This window comes from Chiloscyllium plagiosum, unplaced genomic scaffold (genome assembly GCF_037043375.1).
Source record: "Chiloscyllium plagiosum isolate Xiang-an unplaced genomic scaffold, Cpla_swu_hap1 HiC_scaffold_17, whole genome shotgun sequence".
Taxonomy (NCBI): Eukaryota; Metazoa; Chordata; class Chondrichthyes; order Orectolobiformes; family Hemiscylliidae; genus Chiloscyllium; species Chiloscyllium plagiosum.
The window spans coordinates 28,874,168-28,887,212 of NW_028270155.1; the positions used below are offsets into that span (position 1 = coordinate 28,874,168).

Here is a 13,045-nt window from a genome sequence, read left to right on the forward strand (position 1 = left end):
AATAAATTACATATGAGGGTTTGTATACAAACTGACATTCTTAAAATTAAGCTGAAACTTGTAATCATCTTGGACTCCTGGTGGCACCTCATTTTTAACCTTAGCAAGAATGAATATACTGTAGATAAGACATCTCTGGCACCCACCTTAACTAACTGAGACTAATGACGACTTAATGAATGGGAAAGATTGAAATTTCACATTCTAATTTTCCAGTCATAATAGATTCCAATGAACTTACTAATTTATTGAAAGGCAAAACAGGTTGAAAGCTCTGAATACAAACCGACCGACTCCCACAGCTACCTGGACTACACCTCCTCCCATCCTGCCCCCTGTAAAAACGCCATCCCATTCTCCCAATTCCTTCGACTCCGCCGCATCTGCTCCCAGGAGGACCAGTTCCAAAAACACACAACACAGATGGCCTCCTTCTTCAAGGACCGCAATTTCCCCCCCCGACGTGGTCGACGATGCCCTCCACCGCATCTCTTCCACTTCCCGCTCCTCCGCCCTTGAACCCCGCCCCTCCAACCGCCACCAGGACAGAACCCCACAGGTCCTCACCTACCACCCCACCAATCTCCATGTACAGCGCATCATCCGCCGTCATTTCCGCTACCTCCAAACGGACCCCACCACCAAGGATATATTTCCCTCCCCTCTCCTATCAGCATTCCGTAAAGAGCACTCCCTCCGTGACTCCCTCGTCAGATCCACACCCCCCACCAACCCAACCTCCACTCCCGGCACCTTCCCCTGTAACCGCAGGAGGTGCAAGACTTGCGCCCACACCTCCCCCCTCATCTCCCTCCAAGGCCCCAAAGGAAACTTCCATATCCGCCACAGATTCACCTGCACCTCCACACATATCATCTATTGCATCCTCTGCACCCGATGTGGCCTCCTCTATATTGGGGAGACAGGCCGGCTACTTGCGGAGCGTTTCAGAGAACAGCTCTGGGACACCCGGACCAAACAACCCAACCACTCTGTAGCTCAACATTTCAATTCCCCCTCCCACTCCACCAAGGATATGCAGGTCTTTGGACTCCTCCATCGTCAGACCACAACAAAACGACGGTTGGAGGAAGAACGCCTCATCTTCCGGCTAGGAACCCTCCAACCACAAGGGATGAACTCGGATTTCACCAGTTTCCTCATTTCCCCTCCCCCCACCCTGTCTCAGTCAAATCCATCAAATTCAGCACCGCCTTCCTAACCTGAGATCTTCTTCCCAACCTCTCCGCCCCCACCCCAGTCTGACCTATCACCCTCACCTTGACCTCTTTCCACCTATCACATTTCCGACGCCCCTCTCCCAAGTCCCTCCTCCCTACCTTTTATCTTAGCCTGCTGGACAAACTTTCCCCATTCCTGAAGAAGGGCTTATGCCCGAAACGTCGATTCTCCTGTTCCCTGGATGCTGCCTGACCTGCTGCGCTTTTCCAGCAACACATTTCCAGCTCTGATCTCCAGCATCTGCAGACCTCACTTTCTCCTGAAAGCTCTGAATAGCCTACTCAAATTTATATCTCTTATATTTTTGTTTGCTCATCCATCAAAATTTCCTGTTCATTGTCAGGTGAGCGTTCTTTCCATCATCAGTATGAGTGAGTAATCACTAGTACTCAGTACTCTTAGCATCTGTAATTATATATGAACCAGCCTAGTTAATCTTTGTTCCACCCTCTCCAACGTTTCGGGCATGAGCCCTTCTTCAGGCTCATGCCCGAAACGTTGATTCTCCTGCTCCTTGGATGCTTCCTGACCTGCTGCGCTTTTCCAGCAACACATTTTCAGCTCTGATCTCCAGCATCTGCAGTCCTCACTTTCTCCTCCACTCTCTCCAAGGCAAACCCTTCCTTGGGTTAAAAACCCAAACAGTAATCCATGTGTAACTTCACCAATTTCTTCTATAATTTTAGTAACACTTTTTTTATGGTTGTACCCTAATTCCTTTGTAACAAAAGTTAATATGCTGTTTGTCATTCCAATTATTCACTGTACCTTCATGTTAATGTTCTGTGATTCATGTCCAAGGACACTGGGGTCCTTCAGCTTGCAAACATTTCTCAGTTTCTCACAATTTAAGAAATATTTCACCTTTAAAAATTTGTCCCAAGATAGATAACATCATGCTTCCATGTATTTTATTCCATCCACTACCTTCTGATCATCTCAGCAGTATCTGGTGATACCCCTCTGTTGCTCAATTCCTGCTCTTGAAAGGTGTTTGCACTAGAAGGTCTAGTGGTTATAATATGCCTGAAATAGAGCCAGAGCTAAAAGTAACAATAAAAATACATTGATTTGATGCCATTAACACAAGAGAATATTTCAAAACGCTGCTCAAACACTTTTGTAGAGAAAGAAAATCAAACCAAAGATTGACAAGGTGATTAAATCATCAGGAAATTCCCAAAGAGGTTTGCATAATAGAATGAGACTATTCTGCCTGTTGAGTTTATGTTCATGTTGGCTGCATGTTCCTGCTGGGAAAAATATTAGGTTTCAAGGGGCTTGCCAGTGTCTATGCAAAAGTAATACTTGTTAGTACCACATTAACAAAATGTGGCAGTGCATTTTAGTCTGTTATTGCACAAATACCATAACATACAGGAAATGTGTCTTTTAGACAGCTAGGTGGCATCATAAGTTGTGACTTCCAGTAAAAAGTTACCCACTGCACCAGCAGCAGTAATTGTAGTCAGCTGCTTGTAGTTATCATATCTTTTATCTATCTAGTCAGTAAGCAGAAAACCCAGGCTACATTTAAGTCCGATAGTTAGTGTCATTAATAAACTTCAAGTCATCTGTCTCAATAAGAACTCTATCTTCCTGGTACATAATACAAGGGCTAACATATGAGGAGCTCTCACACTATATCATAAGGCAGTGGTTTTTTTACCAATAGACCACAGGCAGGATATCATAGCAGCCTAAATGACATAAGCTCAGGTGAGAAATGTGGCAGAATCATGCAAGAAGTCCAACGAGGCCAGTCTTGATACCGGGAGCAACAAGCTGCATCTTGTAAGCTAGTTCCCGGCTTTGAAGGAAGATTTTTATTCAGCAGCAGTAATTTGGCTATTAAAGGATCATTATTACTTGTATACAACTTCTATTAACTGCATATCTCGCTTCATTAAAATGCAGCTTCCGATCCTACCACACACCACTGTTATGGACTAGGCCAGACCACTCAAAACATTCTTGAGCAGGCAGTCATAGACCTAACTTTGCAATTTGTTTTGGTAAGTGTACAGTGTAAATCACACAAACTAAGATAGCTAGATTGACTACTAGATTTAAAACAGCCAGAAAGGTTATTCACAAAATTACACAATGAAACACAAAGAACAGAATAAAAGACCCTTACAGAACTCAACCTATCCAGCTAGACTTAATTATGCTGTTCCGAGTATACACAGCAGTTCCAATAAGCAAACTCCCTTTAAAATCAGTATAAATGGAACACATGCTTACAGGTTGAAGTTGCAGGGATGAAAAGAGAGAGAGTTTCCACGCAGCTCCCTGTTGAACTTCTCAGTTCAAGATTGAACTAAAACTGCTCAGCTCAACTAGCTAAAGAGCTGACCAATCCCCTTTCATTATACAGGTCACTTCTAAAGCATGATCACTTTGGCCTGAAGTTTCGTCTGTTTACATATAAACAAAAGGCCTCTCAAAATCCTTTTCATCTCTGTACGAAACTAGTCTGATCAGAGTCAAGCCTGGCTTATTGCCCCTCTGAAATAAATCAAGGACAGAGTCTCCTTGAGCCAAGGAACAGCTTTCAGGAAAAAAAGGACTAGCTTTGTGACACCACGAAGAAAATAGACAATTCAGAGGCATTAAGGTGTAATGTCAGGGTCTGGTGGGGTGGAGGGGTAGAGCACAGGAAGGAGAGTTGGTGGCAAAGTTGAATGTGGTAGCTATCCACATGGAGCAGTGTGTAGAAATGGGCTATCGGGGTACTGCAAGGTAAAGCAAGACATGGAGATTCTGGGGGAGTACCTAGCAACCGGACTGAGCACACTGCCGATGGTGTCCACTGTTATGAGTCAGACCAGAACCCCAAAGTAGATTATAGAGATAGCTTAGCCCCTAAGTTTTGTATTTTTTTAAAATACAAGTGTAAGTCCCAGTGCTCCAGAAATTATTTGTTTTGTCTACCACTAAGCTTTATTCAAAACACACTTTATTCTTACAACACAGTTAAAGTACAACAGAAGAAGAATTGGTATAACTTTATTGAAATGCTCAACAAGATAATGTATTATTTAATCACCAGTCATCAATCCTTTCAATATAGGTAGCAAAGCATAAATGCACTGTTGGCAGAAACAATTCAGCAACACAGTTATTAGTCTCACACACTGTCCTTCTCCAGTCCAGTAGAAAGAAACACCGGAAGAAATAATCTGCCCTTTTGATTTTTAAGAGGAAGTCTCTCTGTCTAAGATTTCACTCCAGCAGCAGCAGATTCTAGCTTTCAGATCTAGCAACCAGCAAAAACCACCAACTAACTGAAAACAAAACCAATGTTCCTTTTGGGGCTGTGTGAGACTGACCTGGTCTACTCATGGTTCTTTTGCCTTACTTTAAAAAATAAAACCCAGGGACCACTCAAAACAGTTTACCAACTGTCTGTCTGAAGGAGAAAGCTTGGCACTCCTCTGCAAGAGAAACAGGGCAGAGCTTAATGGCAAAAGCTTAGAATGGACTATTACAGAGTCAAGTTGATAGGCAAAAGCACAGGATCCATATCTACAGGAATCTTGGAGTGGCAAATACAAAAGCAGGCATTTGCAAACTGTGGCTACATTTAGTCATTTGACGGACATTTACTGCATCGATTCATTTTGTTGGTGGCTCTATAAAGAAGTATTGTCCAATTGGAATTGTGCAATTGCTTATCTATAGGTGATGTTTCCCTCGAGGACAATGGCAAGACATGGGTCTTCAGTTGGTAGTGGACAAAGAGTTGAGGTGACCTGGAGAGGGTGTTTAAATGGGATGTAGCTAAGGTTAGTTAAACTGTGTGACCTCATTGTTAAATGGTAACAGGGGTGAGTTAATGTGATTTCATGTGCAATGGAATATTAGCCATGCTGGTATGGGTATTGAGCAGCATGGTTTTGTGGTAACAGTGCCATTGCTTTGCTGGTGAGCAACAACATCATATTGCCAACACTTGACTGGGTAGATCTCAGCCTTTTAAAAATGACACGGGTGCCATGGATGCAGGTGCTCTGATGAGTGACAAGTTCTTTTGGAACAGTGTGTACCACTGATGCAGGGTAGGTAGTTTAGGGAAAACTCTCACAACAATAATACAGATGTTCTTTCATCAAATTCAGCCTTGAAGACTTGATACCAAGTAGACTCATGTATGAATAAGAATCACAAAACCAGCAATAACTCTGCAATATAGGGAAATACCAATGTCAGCTAATTGAATTTTATTTTATTTCTGCCAAAAGTGGAACTTCACCTCAACTGGAGTGTTTAATTTATGCGCAAATATTATCCAAAGAATCTTTGAAATTCTCCAAGTTAAGGAGGCATTGAAGTACCAACCATTACTTTTATAAGGACAAGCACTGTTTTTTTTCTTGTAATTGTAAGAACACATTTCATACAATAAAAAATACATCAACAGTGTGCAGCAAGCATCAGTGCTGAGTCCACTGTTGTTCATCGTTTATATAAAAGATTTTGATGAGAAGACAGGAAACATCGCTAGTAAGTTTGTGGATGACAACAAAATTAGTGGTATCGTGGAAAGTGAAGAAGGTTATCTAAGATTACAATGGGATCTTGATCAACCGGGTCAGTGGGCTGAGGAATGGCAAATGGAATTTAATTTAGATAATTGAGAGTGGTTGCATTTTGGTAGGTCCAAAGATTGTGTTGTCGAACAGGGAGAGACTTAGGGGTTTGGGTATATAGTTCCTTGAAAGTGGCATCAGAGGTATACAGGTTGTGAAGAGGCATTTGATATGCTTACCTTCATTGGTCAGAGTGTTGAGTACAGGAGTTGGAATATCATGTTACAGCTGTACAAAACATTGGTAAGGCCACATTTGGAGGACTGCGTACATTTCTGGTCACCTTGCTATAGGAAGGCTGTTCTAAACTGGAAAGCTTGTATAGAAGATTTACAAGGATGTTACAGAAACTGGAGGCTCTGAGTTATAAGGAAAGTCTGGATAGGCTGTGACTTTTCTCCCTGGACCATAGGAGACTGAAGGGTGACCTCTTAGAGGTTTATAAAATCTTGAGAGGCATCGATAAGGTGAATTGCCAGTGTCCTTTCCCCAGGATGGACGAGTCAAAACTAGAGGGCAGAGGTTTAAGTGAGAAGGTAAAGATTTAAAAGAGACCTGAGGGGCAACTTTTTCAAACGCAGGGTGGTGCATATATGGAATGCGTTGTCAGAGGAAGTGGTTGAAGTGGGTGCATTTACAACATTTTAAAAGACCTTTTGGCAGGTGCATGACTAAGAAAGGTTTACAGGGATATGGGCCAAACACAGGCAGCTGGGACTAGTACAGTTTAGGAAACCCGGTCAGCATGGACGAGTTGGGTCAAAGGCCCTGTTTCTCTGCTGTGTGACTATAACTTGTGCTGGGTTACATGGTCCATGGAATATTAATGAGGCAGGTTCTTAAGAGCAAAGAGGATGAGAATCTCACTACTCTATTTTTCCTCAAAACTTATCTCCCTCTGCTCAAAATATTTACTCAATTTTCTTGTAAAGAAAGCAATAATCTCTGATTTGGCCACTTCTGTAGCAAAATATTCCACGCTGTATCAATCCACTCCAAATCTCACACCTCATTATACAAGACTTGATACTCATCCTTGGATCGGATGAAACCCTTAAGTTGGTAATTTATGATCACTAAATGGCATCATTCTACCCCTACTGATACTTTACCTGTAGTGAGGAGAAGACCAGACCATTCGACTAGCCTCACAGCCATGTGGAAGGGTGAGGGGTTAACTGTTCTGTGGTTCCTCTCGACACAATAGAGGCAACATTACGTGTTCCCATCAAACATGGTCATCCACCCCATTAGACCCTCCTGCCTTCTTGAACCCAGCCCCTCACCTCCTCCTCACTAAGAACCCTAACCTCAGACTCCTCAGTGTGTCAGGACTACTTGTAGCCAAAGTAGTGGTCACCACTTCCAGCTGGTACTGCTGCGAGTACAGAGTTCTGGGCATCCAATTGACCAGCTGCTCTCTAAGGTGGAATTTGCTCCTGAGAAGGCAATAGGAGCCACACCCTAAAGTGTTTAATGCTACTCCCTGTGTTAACTTTCTGCACTGTAATTGTTAGAATTGTGGGCAAACTCCACTACCCCCATCTATTAGCCAGGGATGGGAAGAGAGTCTGTGGTGTCATGTAAAATCCAGCCAGATATTTTATGCTGCCTCAACTTTGAATACTCTTTATTTAAGTGGTTTACTCAATAGTTTACTCAAATTTGCTATTACCTCTTCGATTCTATTTCCCAATTTCTGGCTTTATTTATTTGCATGTGCATTTTCAGGGAATTATGTATTTGAACCTTAGTGTATCTCCTACGCCTTGTTAATCTCTCAAAATGTATTACTGAGTCTTAATTGACATTACCACTTGCTGACCTATACTGTAAGCCTATATCTTCCTGAAAACTCTTCTTTCCTTTGCCAAATTTAATAATTTTGTGTCAACAGCAAAAGACAAGCATGTCTTCTGTATGTTATATCAAATAGAAAAGGTTTAAAATCATTGAGAAATGGATATACAAGGACGAGCTTTTATAATTTGATAGGCTACAGATCAATTTAGGTTGTGGAAGGGTATTGCTGGTGCAGATTTGATGCAGGATAGGATGTAAATAATGGAATTTTGTACTTTTGGCAAACAGATTGATATCTTGAGAATGCGGAAATAATCAAGTCTGGAGATTACAAAGGTATTGATGAGGATTTCAGCAACAGTTGGACTGAAATAGATATTGAAAAGGGCCATGTTATGGAAGGGGAAATTGGCAGTCTGTAACGAAAGGTAATGAATGAGAGGCTTGCTCAGTCCAACCCTACTGAGATTATTAACAAATTCATCCGGCCTGAGACATTGCTGGAGAGAGGGATGAAGATTGGTGATGAGGATATTGTGGTAGCAATTGAAGACATCCATCTTTACAGTGTTCAGTTGGAAAAATTTCAGTTTATCAAAGACTATTTCTGAGTACTCAGAAAGACACATTTTAGTGAAATGGCACCTAATGTATAGAGAAAATTGAAAAGAATAATATACACACTTATTTTAACAGAATCATATGTGACAAAGACATTTTGGGTGACTAGAGATAGTGATTATTATCAGAAATATATTGAAAAACTGTCACAAAAGAATAATCAATGTGCAAGGTTAAAATAATTTTGTGAAAAAATACTGCAGAGAAAATACACAAACAAGGAAAGATTTTTTATAACTTTGAGAGGCAACTGCATAATTGTTCAGAATAACATTGACAACTGCTTACCAAAGACTGAAGCTGAATCCAATATAATCTTCCCTTTTGTATTCAGCCTATCATTAAGCATTTCCAAAGTTGTTTGTGATAAAAATATTTATGCAATATTTCAGCTTTCTTAAAATTTGGAGTGGCAGTAGCCCTCCTCCTGCACCTTGAGTCCAATGGAGGGACCTTCTCGAAGCTACACCACTGACATTGATCACAAACACCAACCTCCTCCTTCTCTCCCTCCTCTCATTTGCTGGGGGCCTCCCAGTGACCCTGTTTATCCCAACATACTCATCCACACTCTATGTTCCAGTTATGATCTTCAGTCTAGGCCTAAAGTGATACTGGCAGTGTCTACAGCTTGTGGTATCTCGTGATACTGGACTATTTGCCTCTGTTTGGCAACAACTTTTAGAGTGGTGAAGCCAGGAAATCAGTTGGCAACCTGTGGCCTATATGAATGGGACTGGATGAAAATAATCCCAATGGGGTTCCTGTGGTGGGAAAACCTCCCACACTGCATTTTGGGAATGGCCCGCCACTGCGACCAGTGGGTTAGGAGGTTCAAAGGAATATAATTCAGAAAAAAATGTGAGTCAATGACCCTGTTGCCTACCTTACAGCCCCCAATTAAGTCTGGGATGAGAAAGGTCAAGAATGGCCTTCTTACCCAGACGGTAAATGACGCTCATCCTTCAATCGGTGCTCACTAGATACATGTGGACAATATGTCTTGCAAATACTGAAGGCAGACCCCATCAACCTGATTAGCATGTGCCCAATGGCAGGATCCACTGGTTGGCAAGAGATGGTCTCATAGAGGACCTCGCCTGCATTTATATTGACATTTCTCCCCACCAACACTGAGTTTCACCTGACTGGCCCCAGAAATCAACTTTCCCCATCTTTCATCCGGGACTCCAGTAATGACACTTAGCCAGGCCCTACTAGAGTCTTTGTAGTGCCCTAACTCTACCATGACCACAATGCCACTGATGGTACTAGAAAGCTGTCAGCCTTTAACTAGCTGGCAGCTTCCAGCCTCTGATGGGTCAAAGATTTTGTGGAAGGCTGGACATTTGCATTAAAAATGTCAATATAACAGCTATAATAACTAGTGATTTGAGTGCTAAGGCCTCAAGTTCTCTCTCCAGCACTACTTCCTCAAGTACATTCTAATTTAGCACATAGACTAAACAACCATTAGCCATTTCCCATTTAATTTTGATAAATTTCCATCCAACTTTTATTATTTGAGAGAGTGTCAAATGCATTTCTGAAATCAAAACAGAAAGCATCCACTACCATTTTACCTAACCACTAGGTCTGTCAGGCACAAAAACAAATCATTCAAACATGACCTACCACTAAAACCACACAGATTTTCTCAGATTAACTCATGAGCTTTAAGAGATTCCTTTATGTCCTTCTCATAACATTTTGAAACATTGTCCTGATGATGAAAGTAATGTGCAAATGTTTAACTTGATAGTTCAGGCCTCACATTATTTTATTATAGATGAGCTATTTATAGAAGAAATCATAAGCTTTCTTATAAATAAGCTTAATTTATTTTTGGTTCAAAACTGTTGCAGAAATTGACTTTCTTTATGCTCCTGAGATATGATAGCAATGCAAAGAGGTTTGTTAGATTTGTGGCATAAACTTGTAACATTGATTGAATTCCTTATTTCATGACAAATCAAAATACAAAAATCTGGTCTAATGTGTTTAAGAATATTGACAAATAACTCTAATTAAACATATTAACTTAAATAAAAAAGATATTAAATATAACCATATAAATATCTAGTAATCAAAGAACCAAAAAGACTTCGGAATAACCAAAAAGACTTCGGAATAACAAAAAAGGCACCTTACTGGATCCATGCCCGCTCTAGTGACTGGCTGAATTTTTGTTTGTACTTTGGCTCTAATAATTTGGAAAATCTGATGCAGTAAGATATTGCAAAAAATACTTACAATTAGAAAGCAGGGCCAATCCTTTAATGGCATACAGGTGTCAGATTTACATTCACAATGTTATTGTAGCATTGTTTTTAAAATGACTAGTAGTTCTTCAAGTATGTCTATTTGTATTTACAGCTTGGATGTACTCACACAACTCTTCAAGAGAACCAAACTCAATCCTTCAGGGCCACAAGTCTACTGAAAGCTGAGGTAAAGAAAATGCAATCATTGTTGAGCAGGAAAGTATAAATTATATTACAATATGATTCTTGAAAATCAGTATGCTTCCAAAAAGTGGAATTAATTGTACTAGTTGAGAATAGATAGGTGAGTAATGCATTTTTTCCATTTCAGCCAATGATACTTATACTGATTTTTAAAATAATTTTGGTGAAAATCAATTTTAAAAAATGTTTTTCAGTGAAACGCACAGCCTGAGTATATGGAAATAAATTCAACTTACCTTGAATCTTTACACCTTGTCTCTGATGTACTAGGATATTTTAAATTGACTTTGAATGGACATCAAAAGCAGGTTTCAGAAACTCAACAGATACTGGTCAATTTTGCCAACAATAGAAGGGATAATATAATTTGAAGAAATAAACTTTAAAAATAAATTTGAGATAATATACAACCAGGCAAAAAAAATGACAGTTGCAGTGTGATACAGATAAGCGTAAAGTACTACACATATTAAGAAAAACTGGGAGACATACTCCATGAAATAGCAAAAGATGAAACTGAGAGTGACCTAAATGCCTTTGTAAACATTAAGGACAATATATGATTATGAAGTGCAATATGTGAACGTGTCACCTTTGTTCTACTTGTTTCTCTTCACATTCTATATGCTTTACCAGGTCCTCCCTCATCTTACAATTTCATGTTCTTCACAAAGTGGATTTATCTCTGTTTGTGTTTGACAATAATGGACAAACAACATGCAGGGAGAAGCTTGGTTAAGAGTGTACAAGGATGCAGCCACTTCCAGCTGTAAGGCATAAAGACGAGTACAAGATGACATATATTTTATAATGCTTGGCTATGAAGTATCCCTTGAAACATAACAACATAAGAAATAGGAGCAGAGGTTGGACATTCAGCCCCTCAATCCTGTCCCACTATTCTGTAAGATCAAGGTTGATCTACCCTAGGCCTCAACTCCTGTTTTGTGCCAGCTCCACATAGACCTCAACTCTTCAACATTTCAAAAGTCTACCTACCTCCTCTTCAAATAATTTCTGGAAGCTAACCTCTACAATTCTCTTAGGTAGAGATTTCCAGACATTCACTACTCTCTGAGAGAAGAAATTTGTCCGCATCTTTGTTTAAAGTAAATGTCCTCTTATTCTATCCCTCCTAGTTCAAGACTTTCCCACTCATGGAAACAAATTTTCAAAAGCACACTCCTGATGAAGGGGTTATGCCTGAAAAGTCAAATTTCCCACCTCTCGGATGCTGCCTGACATGCGGTTCTTTTCCAGTGCCACACTGTTTGACTCTGATCTCCAGCATCTGCAGTCTTCATTTTCTCTTAACAACTTTTCAATATCTATCCTGTCAAACCACCTCAAAATCTTATGTATTTCATTCTTCTTCCCATTTTTCTAAATTCTACTGAATAAAGGCCTAACTTGTTCAGTCATTCTTAAAAGATCAACCTCTTCATTTCAGAAATCAGCCCATTGAAACTCTTTTGAATTGTCTTCAATGTCAGTATATCCTTTCTGCAATACATGCACAAAACTCCAGGAATGGCCTTACCAATACCCTGCACAGTTGTATCAAGACTTCCCTGTTTTCAAACTCCAACCCCCTTCAATAAAGGCTAAAATTCCATTTGCCTTCTTAATTACTTTCTGTACCTGCATGTTAACATTTAGGGTTTCACTCAAAAGAACACCCAGATTCCTCTGTTCTGCACTTTTGGAGCCCCTCTATTTAATTAATAGTTTGCCTTTTGATATTTCATATCAAAGTGGATGACTTCAAACTTTCTTACATGAACCTCTATCCTCTTGCAAATTACTTGTGTCCTCATCACACAACATGCCTTCCCACCTATTGTTTGTACTATCAGCAAATTCAGATACGTTACTGCCTGCCCCCTCCTCCAAGTCATTAATATTAATGATAAATAATTGAGACCTTAGGGTTGATCCTTCTGGCACTCCACCAGTTACATCTTTCCAAATTAATCCTGACTCTCTGACTTTTGTGTGTTAACCATTTCTTATTATAACCCTCATCCTAACCCTAACTCAAATATCATGCGCTCCCATCTTGTATAATAATCTTTTAGATGGCACCTTATTGAATGCCTTCTGGAAATCCAAATACCCTCCATCTACCAATTCCCTTTTATGACTCCTGTTCATTAGATCCTCAAATAACTCTATCAAATTTCTCTTTCACAAACCATTTTGGCTGTGTTTGATTGTCCCACCTAGTTTTTTTTTTTATAACCCTTCATCAAAGTAATAAACCTCATATGCCATTAATTTAGAAAGCAAATTCTGAAACTGATATTTATGTATACC

The 13,045-nt window shown here is 40.1% G+C and overlaps 1 protein-coding gene across 2 annotated transcripts in view; it reads left to right on the forward strand.

Moving 5' to 3' along the window:
* The window catches only part of pmfbp1 (polyamine modulated factor 1 binding protein 1), a 791,959-nt gene that overhangs the window by 325,468 nt on the left and 453,446 nt on the right, over positions 1–13,045 (forward strand). For both annotated transcript variants that reach the window (XM_087995767.1, XM_087995768.1), the window contains exon 10: positions 10,638–10,712. In XM_087995767.1, the coding sequence (XP_087851893.1) occupies positions 10,638–10,712 (75 nt within the window). The remainder of the gene's footprint in view (positions 1–10,637; positions 10,713–13,045) is intronic.